This window comes from Euleptes europaea, chromosome 8, assembly GCF_029931775.1.
Source record: "Euleptes europaea isolate rEulEur1 chromosome 8, rEulEur1.hap1, whole genome shotgun sequence".
Lineage (NCBI taxonomy): Eukaryota > Metazoa > Chordata > Lepidosauria > Squamata > Sphaerodactylidae > Euleptes > Euleptes europaea.
In genome coordinates, this window is record NC_079319.1 from 74160417 (window position 1) to 74179125 (window position 18709).

Sequence of the window (18709 nt, forward strand, 5' to 3'; positions counted from 1 at the left end):
ACAATATGTTCAAATAAAAATCTGTGCGTATTGCAGAATACTGAGGCTGATCCATAACTGCTACAGGACAACAAGCCTTTGGGTTAGAGGTTTTCTGGGCACTCAATAACCAGCTTCTGTGCTGAATAGAGTTGTCCAATGGTGACCTGAAATTAAAGGAAAACACAATTTATACTTTCATCTCTTTTTCACAGAAATGCAGTCTTCTGTAATCTGTCAGTTGACCACTGATAGATACCTGCAACAGATGGCTCGATAGTGCGAGATAGTAATTTGGGACAGCTTTGGATGAAAGAGGAAGACCCAGTTCACACGGGTGTGCAAAAATTATTGGTGGTAAATTCAGTTTCAGGTTAATTAGCACCAGAAAACGTTTGGGATTCCCAAATATTCCTGAATCCCTATACTGGTAGGGTTCCCCCCCCCCCCGGGGGGATTTTCAAAAATCTGAAAACACTGGCTCCATTATAGCCTATGGGGAATCTTTCTGGGGCTCTGTGGAGCCCTGTTTGTTAAGGTAGAGGCAGCATAGCTGCTGGTGATTCTCCTTAGAAGAACTGCCAAGTTTGGTAAACATGGGGTGGGGGGCCAATTTTATGGGCCCCCAAAGAGGGTGTCCTCATCTATCCTCCATGGTTTCCAATGGAGGAAAAATTGGGCCCTATAAAATTGGACCTCCTGACTCAATCTTTACCAAACTTGGCGGTTCTTCTATGGAGAGTCATCAGCAAATTTGCTACAAATTTGGTGCTTCTACCTTAAAAAACAGCTCCCCCAGAGCCCTGGAAAGAATCCCCATAGGCTATAATGGAGCAGAAGGGAAGGAGGAGAATGTAAACTTTAAAGAGCTACAGAGATTGGACTGAATGTGCGGAAGCATTTTTTTCTTTTAAAAAGGGTTGCTTCTCTTTCTACTGCAGTAGCCTGTGGTCTCAAAATGATATTGGAAAAAAAGCTGAATTTTTTTCAGTTTTTGGGAGATTGGGATTACCAACTACAGTTTAAAAAGCCATTTTTTTTCTCATTTGGCTTTACTGAATGCACCCCCCGATTCACACATACTACCAGTGTTGTCGTAGCTCCTTCACTGTGTTTTTGCTTTACAACAGTGTTAAGCTGGCTGTGCTGAAAAGGACACCTATCCCAAAAGCTTCCTAATAAACTTCACAGCTGACAAACGATTTGAATGTAGACTCAATACAACCAGCTAATACTCCAGCCACTGTCACAAAACCTACCAAACAGTCATGTACATTAATATGTATACATTCATCTGATGCTATATAACACCTCCCTCCACTTATTTAAAGTCTAGCATCTGCATCTTTGCAGCAAGGCCATCTCCTTGAGTAACCTATTTCTGAGGAATGTCCAAAACATTGTGAAAGCATTGATACTGGGACTGGTCTATTTGCTATCAGTGAAGATTAAAGCCCATTCTTAGGTTAGGAGTAGTTCTCTCTGCAACCAAGCACGTCATTTCCTCCAGGACTGAGTCCACAAAAGCCTGTGAACCATGCTGACAGGCATCAGAATGTTATATGCTTAAATGGAAATAATTCACCTTTACAACAAGAAATTGATTCCATCAGATCTTGCAGTTGAACACATGAAGCTGCCTTATACTGAATCAGACCCTTGGTCCATCAAAGTACGTATTGTCTACTCAGACTGGCAGCGGCTCTCCGGGGTCTCAGGTAAAGGTCTTTCACATCACCTACTTGCCTAGTCCCTTTAACTGGAGATGCCAAGGATTGAACCTGAGACCCTCTGCACGCAAAGCAGATACTCTACCACTGAGCCACAGTGGATCTAGACTATACAAACCTTAACAAATACAAAGATCATTGTATCAGGGATGTAAGCTAATAAAGCTACTGTTTAACACATTGTTTATCATTTATTACAAGCTCACTGTGTATCTAGCCCACATATTTTTAATTACCTTCTATGCTGCTAATTTTTGTTTAAGAAAAATTAACTTATTCTCATTCTCTGGTGTCAGTTTTGCGCACAGGGAAGGCCAACATTGGAAAGCACATATTCTGTGGTCAAAAACAATTATGGAATGCACAGGTAACCATGTTCCCAAACCTTAGAAGATATTTAAGCATTTTCAGCAATATATAAATGGTACTGTATTTACTCGAAAAGGTGACCTTGAAAGTAAAACGAGCCCCTTAAAAAATGTTATACACACAAAAAATTATTATTGGACATAACGGTAACTTGTATGTGAATATAAGACAACCTTCTCTTTTTTATAAAAAACCTGTGAAAAAAATCTAGTCTTGCATTTGAGTAAATACTGTAAATGAATCCTTATTGTTTAGACATTAAACATTCTACACCCCTAACTTGTGTATGCTGATCATCTTTTGCATGACAGCAATCGCGGCAGTAAAACTGGGTACTCCACAAAAACAGTATAGTTTGGATATGTATGACCTGGATTTGGCTCTCTAAAAGTGCTTTAATTATTAATGAGAGGCTTTAGCATAATGCCTAGTAATTACTCAGCATGAACGACCCACTGGTGCAACTTACTGCTGCTTCTTAAAGGGAACAGCATTGCCATTTTACATTATGACCTCTTCACCACCTGGCTCACCCTTGCTATGAATGTCATATGGGTCATTTTTGCCTCATTCTGTGTATTTTCACATCAGTGAAGACATGAACGTTCAGTTTTAGAAAACAAACAAAAAAACAAACACAGTACTGCCCACAGCCTCACATTCAAATAAAGGCAAAGAGAATTAGGTGATTCTGTAGAAATTAAAAGGTAAAGGTCCCCTGTGCAAGCACCGAGTCATTCCTGACCCATGGGGTGACGTCACATCCCGACGTTTACTAGGCAGACTTTGTTTACGGGGTGGTTTGCCAGTGCCTTCCCCAGTCATCTTCCCTTTACCCCCAGCAAGATGGGTCCTCATTTTACCGACCTTGGAAGGACGGAAGGCTGAGTCAACCTTGAGCCGGCTACCTGAAACCGACTTCCGTCGGGATTGAACTCAGGTCGTGAGCAGAGCTGCAGCTTACCACTCTGAGCCACGGGGCTCCCTGTAGGAATTACTGAGGTGTAAATGCCATACTACTTCATACATTTTAATGTAAATTATTCCAGAATTTCCCCCTCTCAAGTGAATCAAACTCAGTCAAGCAATGGTATCTCAGGATTCTCCTGTGCTGTATTTTCCCAACACTCCATAAAGTTCCTTCACTGATTGCATTCCAGTCAGATATTAGGAATGACTGCCACCATTGCTCTGAGAAAGGAAATAGTCATTTTCTCTGTAGAGTTTAGAATCATCAAGGGAAGCGGTGAGGCTAATCCAGTACAAGTAATGTTCTCAGAAAGACTAATTATGGAATATGAGGTTCACTCTATACCTGTATACATCAGAAGCTGCCCCATCCCACATCAGATGATTGGTTTGCCTAGGTCAGTACTATCTTCTTTGACTAGCAGTGGCCCCAGGATCTCGGGCAGAGGATGTTTTTAAACACAACGCTACACGATGTCAAAACTAAGCCAGTCAAGCTAACACAGTAGGGACCAAGGTTCTAGCCCAGTGACACAAGTGTTGCATAAATGTTAGTGACTGCTGCAAACATGGAACCACACCTGAATCTACTTCTCATAGAATATTCATTGAACATATTTAAAAAACCCACCGAAATCAAGGACACCCATGGGTTTGTGTATCTGTTCCATTTGTGCCTTCAGGGCCCATAAGGGAAGCTGGGACACTCCAGGAAGCCCTTTGTTTTCACTCGGGGTTTTGTGCTACTTGCTGAATGAAGGAATTGGGGAGACAAGCTTTATGTACACATTACCTAGAACACAACATTCCCTCCTCATTATTTTGGCAGAAGCAGAAGCCAAAAGATCAGATGTTGGTCTCTTTTTTTAAAAGTCCAGCTCAGCTGATCAACTGTGCACAGAGCCAGGAAACCCTGCAAAATGTAATTTTCTTGGTGATTGCAACAGTGAAGACAGGCCTTTTATCTTCACTTGGCCAGCAAACTGAGACTGATCTTTTACTCAGTACTTTATTTTTTTTCTTTATTTCAGAAAGTAAATCTTTCCCAATGTAAACATACATATTAGTAACCTCTCTCAATGCTCTCACAGGCATGTGTGTGAGAACACCACTATGTGCTGATAACAATGCATAGTTTGCTTTACACCTGCGAGTTTCCTCATTAGTTGGTCACCTGCAAGACACCCACTGCTGATTAATATGAGAACTGATTTCATCAGGCTGGATTGATTCAAATAATTCTCGAAAATTGCCAAGCAAAAGGTCTACTTGCAATCAAGTTTCCAATATTCTAATCTGTGCTTCCTCCCCCAACCCTTTACGTGCATAATAGAATGTTAATCTGCCTTAGTGGTAATAAAGGAGGAACAGAAGTTAGAATTTAACTTAGCTTCCATTGCAAATAACCGGGGGGGGGGGGAGGTGGAGATAACCTGTGCCAGGATATTCAGATATTTAGATTCCTTTCATTTTGGGCCCTAGAACTATCCCAATCATCTCCTTTTGAGAATCCTAGTTTTATTTTATGATAAGTTATGCTTGGCACAAATGGACAAACAGATGGACATGTGGATTCTTTTATTATTATAGATGCATGGTAACAGCCAGCCAAGTGGTTTGTTTTGTTACGATATTTGATTTGAATCCGGGTCAAGGGGGGCTCCAGATAGAATCTTTGTCCGGGGGCCCATGATGGCTCTCGGCAGCCCTGTCCTCACTGACCTTCTTCCTCATTTATGTGTTTTGTGCATTATTTTAATATATATATAAAGCTTGTTTTAATCTTGGCTGTTGGAATTGAAACAGTTTAGAACCGAGAGAGTGAGCTGAGAGTCAGTTGAGCACAAGCAGAGCTTGAAGCAGCTAGGTAGAGCTGAGAGCCGTCTGGAGAGGATTTTCTCCTTGGGAATTTAAACCAAAGGAACACTGTTTGAGTTGTCTGATCAAGATAGGGTCAGCAACCGGTTATTAACGAGGACAATATCTCTAAGCGTGGAGAGTGAGTCCTAATAATTAAAGTCAGAAACAGCTCTGAAGGAAAGAGGGATCTCTAAACCCGAGAGAGGGAAGTCACTCTGGTGAAGTGAGTGATCCCTAAAGGGTTTAGGAGAAATATCTCTGGAGTCGAGACTGATCCCAGTCCATGTTCAGGAATAAACTGGTGAAGTGTTTTTCTTAACCATTCCTAACTCCTAAAAGCTGAAGAAACATTGTGTTTAAGTGAATTGTGAGTGAAAACCAAACAGAAACTGTCAACCAAAAGAGAGCCCTCTCAGTGGGAAACCAAGTGCCAAGCAGCTACAAGTGAAACTTAGTAGTACCATCTGACACAACAAAATATCTCTTGTACATAAATAAATAAATAAACACACACACACAAAAAGTGCCTACTCCTTATTTGTCTTTGACCGGCTAAATACCTTTTCTGAAACCTAGTTTGCCTGCTCTCAACCTCGTCCTATGTTGCTATTGAAAATAAAATCTGTTTTAAATTTTTACCCCACAATGCCTCTTGTGTGCTGTCAATTTCTGATGGTCTTGTTATTTTTGAAAAATCAATCTCTCCCTCGATCCGTGACACCCAGCAATTAACTGGCTCAGAAATAAGACAGAGCGGGTGTGGAGGATAGGGGATTATACATAAAGCTGTTATAATGATTAGAAAGGCTGGACTGCCCAGATAATGTTTGTACTTGCCTGTGGATGGTGGGGTTTGGGGAGGGACCTTAGCAGGGTATAATGCCGTAGGGTTCACCCTCCAAAGTAGCCATTTTCTCCAGGGGAACTGATCTCTTTAGTTTGCAGATGAGTTGTAATTCCATGAGATCTCCAGGCTCCACCTGGAGGAAGGCAACCCTATCTCTGGACAGTTTATGTACCTAGTAGGACAAAACGTTGTCCAGATCAATCAGACTCTGGACACAATCAGATGATTAACTCATTTTAATATCGTTATCCATCGATTATCATTGTAATCCTATATCTAATAGTGACTGGAGCTCCTCTGAGAGAATTTTTAAAAATTGTGTACAGCCATCCTCTGCTAGAGTACATCTTTCTACATCCCTGGGATAACTTAACTCCCAGATTTGTACACAAATATCACAAACCGATTAAAGAATAATTTGGGGTTAAATGTCCCCCAAAGTTGCCGGCTGACTTATTGGGTTGCCTAGCAATCCAAGATAATGGGTAGAAATTAAAAAGGTATGGATCAACGGGGCTAAGTCACTGATGGATGGGTGGGAGGGGGTTAACCAGGTAATTGGGGAGGGAAGAAAACCCAATGATTGGAAAAGTTGAAAGGGGGGGGGAAACAAAGGAAGAAAAGGAGGCAGGAACTGGGTGCAGAGATTTCCCTTCCCCCAAGGGTCCTTGGAGAACCCCTCTTGCCCATTCAAATGCCATTTTAGAACTTTTGTTTTTTTCTCATCTTTAAGAATTACATTTGCTGTGAACATTATGTTGACAAATTATGTGAAATACTTCCACAAGTTTGCCTAAATGTTTCAATTTATTAGTGGGGAGAACCAATGTTGCGTATTCCTAATAGGCGTAATTCTGCAGAGGGATTTCAAGAGGATAAAGGCATCAAGTTTGGCTCACTGCAATTAGCTCAAAAGCTGCATGCCAGAAATTCTATAGTTGCTCTGCTGGGATCTGCCAAGTCTCATGGTGTTTGCCAATGTTACATGTTGGAGCAACATTTTATCTTATTTCCATTGCAGCCAACATGGGAATAATATAGTTTACAGAACTGACAATGTACACATACACAAGAGCACCCAGATGCAGAATTGCAACCAAACCAACTACATTAAGCACTCTACTCCTGGAGAGGTAAGGGTCTCAAAGACCTATTCACAGTTTTGAGGTTTGCCACTTGTTTCTTTAGAAACACTGAAACAGAAGAGAAGGCATGCAAGGAACAGAAAAGTTGGAGCTCTGGTAAAAAAAAATTCCTCTGTTGCAGAAGCAGAAATTAGCATTTGCCTTTCTCCCTGCCAAGAGCACCTTCCTTCCGGCTGTGAAGCTTATGAAGGTTATTTCCCATCCATGAAGGCACAGGCAAAGCCAACTTAAACTGTCACTGGAACGTTGGAACAGCAATCCATCTGTCTACTCTTAAAAAAAAAGGGAAAAAAGGCTAAACACCTAAGAGTTGCAGAATCACTCAGCAGAATCAAGTGGTGAGGCTTTTCCTGAATAGGGAATAGCATTTTTGAATGTTCCTGAATGTTTATGTAGAAAGCTAGCATGGCAGGGAAAAACCTCATCTGAACCATTTCCAGAAATGTTAACTTTCCACACCCACGTATGTTCCCCTCCAACACCAAAAGCATACAGTCCCTCACTTGTAGCCTAAAGAAATGTTTTACCACTTGATTCAGTTTATAAACTCATCTTTACCCCTGGATAGTTCTGTCTTTATTTTTCACCATTATTACTAGATACAAACTGAGTATGAATATGCAACTTTTCACCAAATGTCTTGCTGAAAAAACTCCCACCCCTTTTCTTCAGATATGCAAGACGAAAGGGGCAAGCTCCATTCTAAACAGGTGTGTGCAGGTGTCTGTACTTGGGTGTAATATCTCCGAAGCGTGCCGTTTGATAACCCTTGCAGTTCTGCTTTCCAGGCCTGAGAGTTTCAGCACAGAGGTGGGCATAGACATTTTATTTAATCAATTTTCTTTATTATATGTTACACATGTTTAGAAGTTTTAAAAATCCTAGTCTTTGTTTCCACTGGGCTTTTTGTTTCCCTCCCAATTAGGATGAACTTCTCAGGGATTGCCTAAATGGATCACCCACTGGATCCTAGGGGAAAGTGTCCCAGTTTTCAGGCAATTAAAATTGCCACTTGCTCAGGGGGCCCAGGGAGGCATGATTTCTCAAGAGACTTCCCCAGGATTCTTGTAGAAGGGGTGTATTCTATTTTTAAGCAAAACTGGAAATGGACAGGCGAAGGAACCTAAATCCACTTTATCTTGCCACATTTGATTGATTACTGCATTCTCTCCCCCCTACCCCCGACTTCTGGTATCAGAGATGGTAGGAGAAAAGAGCTTCAAGCACCAGAGTAAAGTGTGTCAGGGAACAGGGTTTAACCCCCCCTCCCTTCCTCATGCTTTCAGGGTTAAAAATAGTCCTTCAACTCCTGCTTTCTTTATGTGAGCATGGGAGGTTGCCTGTCTTTTTCCCTACTGATGCTAAGAACTGCTGGGCCAAAGGTAATTAGAGCTGGGGTCAGGGTAAAACATCTGGGTGTTTTTAGATGAAAATTAAAGACATTGAGAAATCGCACATCCCGACTCAATGGTTCTTACTCACATACAGAGATGATCTGATCTTTCAACACTTACATATTATCTTTTTTTTTGGTGTGTGTATCTACTGTAGCAATAATATAACCTTAGCTGAAAACAGATGTGTGTGTGTGTGTGTGTGTGATTTTTGACCATTCTCCCCTCTTGCTGCAGGCCTCTGATTCCTCTCATGCTCTCCCTGATATTCCCCTGCTCTCCCCGCCCCCAGGAGCAGTAATTGACATATATGCATTTGAGAGCCAGCTTCTATTTTCTTCCAGACGTGCTTTACTCTTTAGTCTTCTGTCACCTTTCCCAAATTATATGGCTCTGCTGCACATGTTGCCTTTCTGAGTTTGGCTGAAGACAACATTCAAAAGCCAGAACCCATCTGGATTCTCATCAGCTCCAACTTATAATTTTAATATTAAACAAGCAGATGCCGCCTTGCATTACGGGCCTTTTACTGCACAATTTCTTAATAATCTGCTTGCTGCTTACATCCCGACATGTAAAAGCAATTATGTCTTGGCAAGCTGGTTTACATTATTAGTGAAATTAACACCCATGGATTGTCTTGCTACACGGCAAATAATATCTGAGGTAAAGAGAATCTTGCCCTAAGCAAACCTTGCTGCTCAAAGTGGAACTGATGAGGTAATTGACAGGAACTGTTCATACAGCATTGCATCATAACTGAACAAATCTTCCCTTCATTGCTCTGTTATTGCAATTATAAATGTGCTTTAATTCCTGTTGCTCTTTAAATTCTTCTTCCTGCCTTCTCCATTGCCTCTAGATAACAAGGCCCTTTCAGGCAGGGACTTGCTTTGAAACTGTGTTTTTGTAGTTATGCACTCAACACTTGCACAGCACCAGTCTTTTGTGTGTGTGTGTGTGTGTGTGTGTGTGTGAGAGAGAGAGAGAGAGAGAGAGAGAGAGTGTAAAGTGCTGTCGAGTGACAGCCAACATATGGCAACCCTGTAGGGTTTTTAAGGCATGAGACTAACAGAGGATGTTTGCCATTGCCTTCCTTTGCACAGCGACCCTGGTGTTCCTTGGTGGTTTCCCATCCAAGTACTAGCCAGGACCAACCCCACTTTGCTTATGAGATCTGATGAGATCAGGCTAGCCTGGGCCATCCAGGTCAGGGCGCACCAGTCTTACTTGGAGACATATAAAGATCTTAACTTGATTAAAAATGGAATGGGCTGCACAGAGCACCCAGTTAGGGCCAAAATACACATTAGGTGTGACATGAGTTGAGACACAGGTGCCCAAACCTACTCATAGACACACACAGGATTGGTGTAACTCACATTGAAAGTTTTGTGTTGCTTCACAAGGCTCCCAAAGCTCCGAGGAGGCAGGGTGGGGGGCTTCAGGCTTCCCTCCCATGCCATTTCCGCTGATGAAAACAGCATGGGAGGGAAGACTGAAGTCCCTCCTACCCCTCGTGGCATTTAGAACCGCACGGAGTAACACAATGTTTTCAAGGTACATTACCAGGTGACCTCTTTGTATGTAGTGCTGGCATGTTTTCAATATATTTTGTTGGCAGCATTGCAAAAAATAAAAATAAAATAAAGTCATAGATGTAAAAATGGAATTAAAGCATAAAGTGCAATGTGTTGGCAGGAGAATGAGCGCTTCATGAGAGATTACTTAGTTCAAAGGAAGCCTCTTTTTAAAAACTGTATTCCCTGATTTAAAAAAATGTACTGTTGCTCACATTCTCACTGACTTTCTTGCTTTGTTAATGTTCAGTCTTTTTGCAGGGAGGGGAATCTCTGATTGACTGGGTGGTACCCCTCATGCTCCATTTGTAATCTGAAGCACATTCTGGGCATAGGTGCAACAAGAAAGGAGCACTGAAATGAACCACACTGATCATACACACAACATGGAAACAGAAATCTCAGGTTGCCAAGAAAAGAGTGCCAGTTATACACGCATACACAAACACACACAGTTGTCCCCCCTGCATGCAAACTGTTGGCTTTCCCAGGTATTAAAATCATAGCTACCAGTTTGCTTTAAAAAAATCTCTTTATGGGAGAAAAGAAGGGTCATGTTTCACTCAGAGTCTGTTTGCTCAGTACTGTTGCTGATGGGCAGGCGACAGGCTGGGGGGCACTGACCTAGGGAGTCCACGAACATCAGGTTCTTTTCAGCTTATACAGTCTTTGGCCTCCTCTGCAGCTGCCAATCGCAGAGTTGGTTGTGGCTGGGATTTCAGTGGGCTGGCCCCTTGGCCTTGCAACTCCAGTGACCCCGAGCAAACAGAATCTGCAATGCAGTCACTTTGGGACGAATCCTGCTAACCCAACTAGATCTATGTGCTAGGGACGAAAGGCAGCACTTTCCATTCGGTAAATTTACACATTTAATTTGCCCAAACCATGCCATTAAAGAGCAAGGTGTGCAGAAAGAAGATCCATTGGGGATGTAAAAGGAACAACAGCTCTTCCCAGTTTTTGGTCCTTGTGGAAGAGTTAATCCAAAAGCAAACCAAAACAGAAGAACTATGCTAAAGCCTCAAAAACAAAACCCTAAATTAAGAGATGACCCTAATAAATAATTTCTTACATCTCTGTGATTCCTGATGACATTTCATAACTCATGTAAAGCTCACTCCTGGCCTTCCTGCCCACGGAGTCAGAAGTTTGAGAACAACTCATGGAACAACCACAAAACAATTCCAATGCTGGGGAAACGACATGCCAATCTATGACAATGGTATCCTGCCTTTCTTCCAACAAGATCTGTTTATTGCTGTTGATATTAATTATGTCCTTTATGCCTCCCGTTAATCATTGGCTTCCACAGTCAACATAAGGGCGAGGGCATATTGTGGACTAAAGTTCCGTTCAAGGTAACGCAGGCTACTTTGTACAATACATTTCATTCAGACATATGCTAAATAAACATGGATTCTACAACCAGCAGAAAGTCATGTAAATGGAGGAGGAGAAGAATTGGTTTTTATATGCCGACTTTCTCTACCACTTAAGGGAGACTCAAACCAGCTTACAATCACCTTCCCTTCCCCTGCCCACAACAGACACCCTGTAGGTGGGGCTGAAAGAGAGTGACTAGCGCAAGGTCATCCAGCTGGCTTTATGTGCAGGAGTGGGGAATTAAATCTGGTTCTCCAGATTAGAGCCTACTGCTCCACCACCGCTCTTAACTACACCACCACGCTGGCTCTTATATGCCAGCCAATGTGTCAAGCCAATGTGCTTGACCTCCCTCTCATTTGACACAATTTATTCCACAAGTTTATCATTCAGAATAATTCATCTACTTCTAGTAGACACTGTGAGGGGGAAGAATGCTCCTTGCTAACGGAAATCACCTTAATCTGTGCCTACCTCCTCATCTGAAATTTCACTGGACATGTGCACACCAGTGCTCAAAAGACAGTGGAGGAGAGGGGGCATGCCCCCCTTTTCTGATGTCCCCCCCTTAACTATGGTTTTTATAAAGCTACCAGGAAGGTGCAAATTGGTGCAGCTCAGAGGGTAGGGCTTAATTCTCCTTCCCTACCATTTCTCTCACAATTTGAGAACTGGTCCACACATTTTCAAACATATCCTTCAAACCATATGGGCTAGAAATTCCCCCCACCTCAAAAAGGAAAGCTGAAATCACTAGACAGCTGAATTTTAGAACCTAACCAATACCATATTCTGCACCCTGGTCTCCACTTGTGCAGAACTGTCATATGTGCATAGGCCTCCCATATCATACTGACTTGGAAACGGGACTGTTGCCTCTCTTGTTCTGATCTTGATCAAGACTGTCAAGGGAAAAAGAAGAACCCTTGCCTCCTTGGGGAGGCCAATCTCATGCTTGTGAGAACACACACAGATTATTAGAAAAGAAACTATAACGATATGAAAAACGATTCCTTGACTGTATAGTATGCATATACGCTGTATGAGCTTTCCCTGCATAGTATACGCAAGCAGCATTTAGTCAATCAATGTAAAGGTTAAGCTGTAGAGCTTCCGGTTTAACTAAACACTGCCTAGAACTGAGGTGCCTGACCTGGATGGCCCAGGCTAGCCTGATCTCGTCTGATCTCAGAAGCTAAGCAGGGTCAGCCCTGGTTCATATTTGGATGGGAGACCACCAAGGAATACCAGGGTTGCTGTGCAGAGGAAGGCCCTGGCAAACCACCTTTGTTAGTCTCTTGCCATGAAAACCCCAAAAAGTGATCGCCATAAGTCGGCTGCGACTTAAAGGCACTTCACACACACACACAGAACTGAGGTGCTGTGCCTTTTATTAGGACTAAGCCAAAATGTAATTAATTAGGGAGCATGCTTTCGAGTACTCCAGAACTCTTCATCAGGCTGGAGCCCAGGGAGTGTACTGCAGTATTAATTAAGCTAAGCCAATCCAGCGCAAAAGAGATTGCAGATAGCTCTGAAGGCTACAGAGATGAAGAAGCTGCAGCTGCTTTCCCTTTGCAACCATAAAATGGCAGCATTGCTCGGATCCCACTTGAGAGGGATCTGAATTACGCCTGTCTTTTATGCTTTTCATGTGACTGTCTCTACTGCTTACCCATCCCAGCAGACTTTACTGCTGCCAGAGATTTTTTTAATACCTTCAAGGGCCTTGTTTAATTAAGTTTCCCAACTGAGAGGATTTCCCCATCACAATCTAACATCATCCTTTGCCCCTCCCCTCTTTTTTATTTTTGCTTTAACATCCAGCCTACTAAAGAGTTCTGAAGAGCTCAAAAGCTTGCTCAGCAATTGGTGACATTTTAATTAAAAGTATTTCACCTTGGGTGTTTTTCGAAATCTGTATAACTAATTCCCAACTGTGCCCCCTATCTTAAATGTACAGATAGGGGGCACACTTACCCCAAACAGATGTTTCTTCAAACTTGGGGTACTCCTCAAGATCGCAGAAAAATCTGAAAACAAAAACCTTCCTTGGCATACCCTTGAGAGGGAAGGAGGATGTGTGTGTGTGGGGAAACCTTAGCATGCCATAGAGAGGGGGGGGAGAGCCTCGACATGCCATTGAGAGGCGGGGAAGCCTCAGCGCGCCGCTGAAGGGGGGGAGCCTTGGCGCACTGCTGGGAGGGAGGGTGGATGGGAAACCTCTGCCTACCCATCTCTCCAAGTTTCTTGCGAGTCTCCACTTGTTTTTTTTCTAATGGACCGACTTGGTTGCTTACAATGCCAGGTAGGAACATGTGTGTTGGGAAGAAGAAGAAACGGCAAAAAAGATACCACATAGGAGATCCCTGAGCTAGGCTGACAGAAATCAAGGGCAACCTCTAACTGCAGCAGCCACTCTTCATGAGTGCACAAAAATACCTCCTAAATATGACAACAGCAAACAAAATAGAATGGGATGTACTACCTGGTCTTTTCTCTCCCTGCTCTCTGTTGTGAGGGTGCCTTCAAGTCGCAGTCAAAGTGCCTTCAAGTCGTAGCCGACCTATGGCGACCCCTTTTGGGGGTTTTCAAGGCAAGAGACTAACAGAGGTGGTTTGCCAGTGCCTTCCTCTGAACAGCAACCCTGGTATTCCTTGGTGGTCTCCCATCCAAATACTAACCAGGGCTGACCCTGCTTAGCTTCTGAGATCTGACGAGCTCAAGCTAGCCTGGGCTCTCTGTTACATGATGTTAAACTCTTGAGCAATTGGCCTTGGCTGTGCTACTGTCATCTTTAGACTGCAGAGCGGTTCTTGGCTAGGGAAACTCTTCAGATGCTTCACATCTGGGAGATGCTCTGTATTTCAGTGTCCACATATGCTTGCTTAATTGACATCCCTGCCCTAGGCACATTTATTTGAAAGTTCCAGTGAGTTGAGTTCAATGTGACTTGTATCCCAATGCTTACTCGGGAGTAAATTCAATTGGGTTGGGACATACCAGTCTGTTCTTCTGATGTGTTCCATAGGAGTGAGCTATAAGGGTGAAAGGTTAATCAAACATACTTGATCTCCCGTTGCCAACTGTTTTTTGCCAGCCTCTGCTAATTTGTCATTAACAGCAGCTTGATCTGCAACCATTACAGGAAATGTTTATTTTCTTGTTGCAAAAGCTTCCCCTGCTGATTTTTGCCTATCAAACCAATGTTAAAGGTATGGACGGCAGGCTATACTGGATTTTTCTGGTCTGCTCATAATCTTACTTAGTAAATTCCATTGATAACAGTTGGACTTACTTGCAGAGGTGATGACAGCGGATACAGTTCATTCCACTTTTCAAAAAAGAATGCCTGGACAGCTTTTCTCCTCTGAAAGCAGATTCTTTACATCTGCTTAAATTTTGGGTATGTATTTCTTTTCAGATGATCTAATAACACTTGCTTCTTTTAAAAAACACACCCTCCAGTTTTATTTCCTACTTCTCCAGAGCTGATTTACTGATTTACTCCACCTTGACCCCTCCCCATGAACAAAGGTGGAGAAAATATGTTCAGCGTTTGTCCTAATTCTCCTTCGCTGCACAGTCTATCATGCATTTTCCATGGGATCAGAGTTATTTAAAAAGCAACTTCTGCTGTTTTTCCAGACAGCTTATGCATGGGTAAATATAAGCGTCTGGACCTTCTGTGACCATTAACTTTTTATCTTGCTGACTTTTGGAAGGTCATGTGTATCCTGCAGCCTCTTTTTCCCATCTTGGGCAGCTAAGAACTTCTATACTGCACATGCTAGATAATCTCCTTGTAGCCTTCCCTGATTCAGAATAACTATCACCACTGCTGGTTCTGGACCAATAATCACTAAAGGATTAGAACCCTCACTACAGGTTAAGTAGACACTGATAGGATGGGAAAGCACCTACCCTTTGTCAAGCAACGCCCTAGGTGCAAGGCTGCTTGGGACACGTAAGTTCTAGGGCTCTTGACGCTATACTAAGGATTCAAGTGCAGGGATAACACCACTGCAGCAGTGTTCTTGATGCTGGGAAAAGAGGAAGCACTGGTCTAGAGATGGCAATTTGAGTTACAGAAGAGCCAGGGTGCTCCAGCATCTGATTCAGAACACTGCAAAGCATTATCAGCTCAACCATTTCATATTCCAAACTGGGTAAAACTGAACTTTGGCACCATCCCTAGATATTACAGTTCTCGTTTTGCAGACAGACAGGTTAAAGAACCGAGCAGGATATGCTCACAGATATCCCATGAGTCCAAGGATTTGGTAGATTTGCAGATGTGAGTCCTGGGCCCAACTACAGTTAATCTCCAAGGAGAGTATATTTTTGGCTTCCCTTATGTTTCTGAGTTACTGAACAAGGCTGCATAAACAAGGAATTACCAAAATACTATCAGGATAAGCCACAAGAAAGATATGGAAGTAAAAAAAAAAAAATTCATTCCCCAGTTCCTGTCTAGACATAAAAGACAAACCTCAAGTATTTTTCCTCCCCCTAGAAAGAAACAGGTTTATTTCCTTTTAAACTCCAGTTTTGTTGTTATTACTGCACAGCTGCGGCCTATCCATAACCATGTACAGAAAGGCATGATATGCAAACCAGCCATCAGAGAAGTCATTTCCCCCTCTCTGTTTCTTCAGACAAACAATAGAACACAAATAAATAGCATGTTTTCAGCATTGATCCATTGTCCCCCTTCCCCACTTTCTTTCAGATCTTCTATTGAAGTTAATGCAAGTTCTGAGTTGACCAACTTATTTCTTGAGAAAAAGAGGGGGGAGGGAGAAATCTGTGATAGGAAACAGAAAAATAGTACAAAGCACCAGAGGTTACAAGGCGTTTATCTAATCACTTGTAGCTACCCCAAAGTTTTACAAAACTTTTTTCTTGGCCTACAACTGCTTACACTTGAACACTGAGATGCAGGGCCATACCGCAGTAGAAAAGAATACCATTTACATGCTGAAGATTCCTGGATCAATTCCTAGCCAATCAAAAGGATCTCAGGCTGGCCAAGATCACTGCTGGAGTCCCTGGACAGATGTGGACTATCAGTCTGACCCTGTACAGCCCATTATATAGATTTACTCAGTAGATGGAGTTCTCAAAAGGAAGAAGTACAAATATCTATCAGTGTTTTAAAATGGGGTTCATTCATTCAAAAAACTCTGAGTTTTAAGAACATATTATAATTTAGATTCAATCTGTATCAATACCTTAGAAAAGTGTGAACAAATAATGGAATAACCAAAAGATGGCAGTGTTGCACTTTTGTACATTTCTAAATATTCCACTTGGACGGAACATGAGAATGTCTTTAAGTGATATATTCATTTGGCTACAGCTCATGATAGTACACATATAATGTGAGTAACAACACATACCTAGCGTATATACACGCATCACCTTAAGGCAATATGCCTCTGGCCCCCAATTAATCTTCCATGCTAACCAGCCCACTACATTAAAAATGGGGTTTACTTGATAAAACAAATCTCATGGTGCAATTTCAATCAACCCTTGGAGCAACCAAAACAGCCATTTTGATTCTTGATCTAAGTTTCTGAACCACATATTTCAAGGTCGGTTCCAGTGGTTCCCCAGATAGGCATGTAATTTGCCTCAACTCTACATGGCACCAAGGCAAAATGTTGCCTTGAAATTCTAGAACGCTTGTCATTTCTTTGTAAAATATTCTGCTTTGTATGAAAAGTGTTCCCTGCTCATGAGACAGAGATGAGGAAATTGCAGAGAGCTAATAGTATCCTGGAATGAGAGAGCTGGATCATGGGAAGAAATTTCCAGTCATTTATTCTCTTCAAAGCATAATGTCATATCTTCTACTGATCTCAAGAACCTGTTCAGAATGTTAGATGAAAAGGAGAAAAAGAACTGAATGTGTATTGAGGATATCTCACCCCTTTCCCCCTGACATTCCTCAGGCGTTTCATATACATGTTAAACAGCATCTTTAAACGTAATGAGAGGGAGGAAACCTGGCTCAGTGGTACAGCATCTGCTTGGTATGCAAAAGGTCCCAGGTTCAATCCCTGGCATCTCCAGTTAAAAAGATTAGGAAGTAGGTGATGTGGAAGACTCTTGAGATCCTGGAAAGCCGCTGCCAGTCAGAGTATACAATACTAAGCTTGAGGGACCAATTGTCTGATTCAGTATAAGGCAGCTTCATGAGATGTTATCCTCTGGCATCCCACATTATAAACTTCTATAGGGTGAAGCAGAGATCTCCCATCTTCTGGAACCTCTCCACCTGGCTGGAGTGGAACCACTGCAGTACAGTGCCTCTGATTCCCAGCACAAGCAATCAGTCCTCAGCAACACCGTATAGTACTGAAAGCTGCTGAGAAGTACAGGAGATTCAACTGGGCTGTACTTTGGCCATGCACCAGAGCAATTAAGATAGTTTCAATTCCAAATCCAGGATGGAAACCAAACTGAAATGGATCCACATAATCTCTGTCATCCACGAATGTCTAAAAGGTGGGCCACCACTACTTGCTTGAGTACCTTACCCATGTACAGAAGATTAAACTGCCTGGACCAGGGAAGATTCTTCAGGAGTCCTTCAAGGTGCTAACCTTCAATCCTTTGGGGTGGTATGCCTTTCATAATGAGTCATTCATTACATCTTGGACCCATCTGAACATAATTCTCCAATTTTCTTAGCCATGATATAAAAGGGGTGAGCGTGTAGGCAGTAAGCCATACTTCCCAAGCAGCCTATCCACATTCTTAGGCTGCAAGGACTTGTCCAACAAATATGACAAGAGAAGAATTAGGGGGCGACCAAAGACTGAACCAAACCGACACAACTGTGGTGACGAAGTAAACTTTCTTTACTGTCAGTACCATGGAGTAGGTCTTAAAATCTGGCTCTAGCTCATGTTCAATCAGTCACCCCAAGCATTCCAGTCACCATCCCTCCCCCTCTGCTTCACAGGCATCAGAACAGGCAATAGAAGAGGGCATCGCGGAACATCTGCTATCAAGTGCTTGAATAATTTCCCTGCTTTAGAGGCCCATTCTTTTTTGGGTACCATACACTCAAAATTGGGGCTCTGCTAGATGCAATACCTGGACAGGGAGATGGAAAGCAACAGACTATAGTAACTCCATCTCCTGGACCACCAAGCCTCTCCTGGTATTGTACCCAAGTACCTAGGGAGACATTACCAACAAATCTTGCCTGCCTCTTCCCATAAGGTGCCCTCATCTAAGAGCTGCAGTTCCTGGATGGCATAAGTTTTTCTATTTCGTGAGATGGATTGCCTGAGATGGTTGCATGGCTTCCACTGCTTCCTCTAAGTAGATTAGGAAGATATATACAGGGCTATCCTCACAATGTCCCTTTGAGGTAAGCAAGTCTGTAATACCTTTCTTGAGAAAGTATATGGACACTACTTATGTGCAATCTGCT

The 18709-nt window shown here is 42.5% G+C and overlaps 1 protein-coding gene across 1 annotated transcript in view; it reads right to left on the minus strand.

Annotated features, from left to right (window-relative positions):
* LYRM4 (LYR motif containing 4) overlaps positions 1–18709 on the minus strand; it is an 88755-nt gene continuing 70046 nt past the window's right edge. Inside the window, exon 3 of the mRNA XM_056854738.1 lies at positions 1–146. Coding sequence (XP_056710716.1) covers positions 84–146 — 63 coding nt within the window. The 3' untranslated portion in view covers positions 1–83. The remainder of the gene's footprint in view (positions 147–18709) is intronic.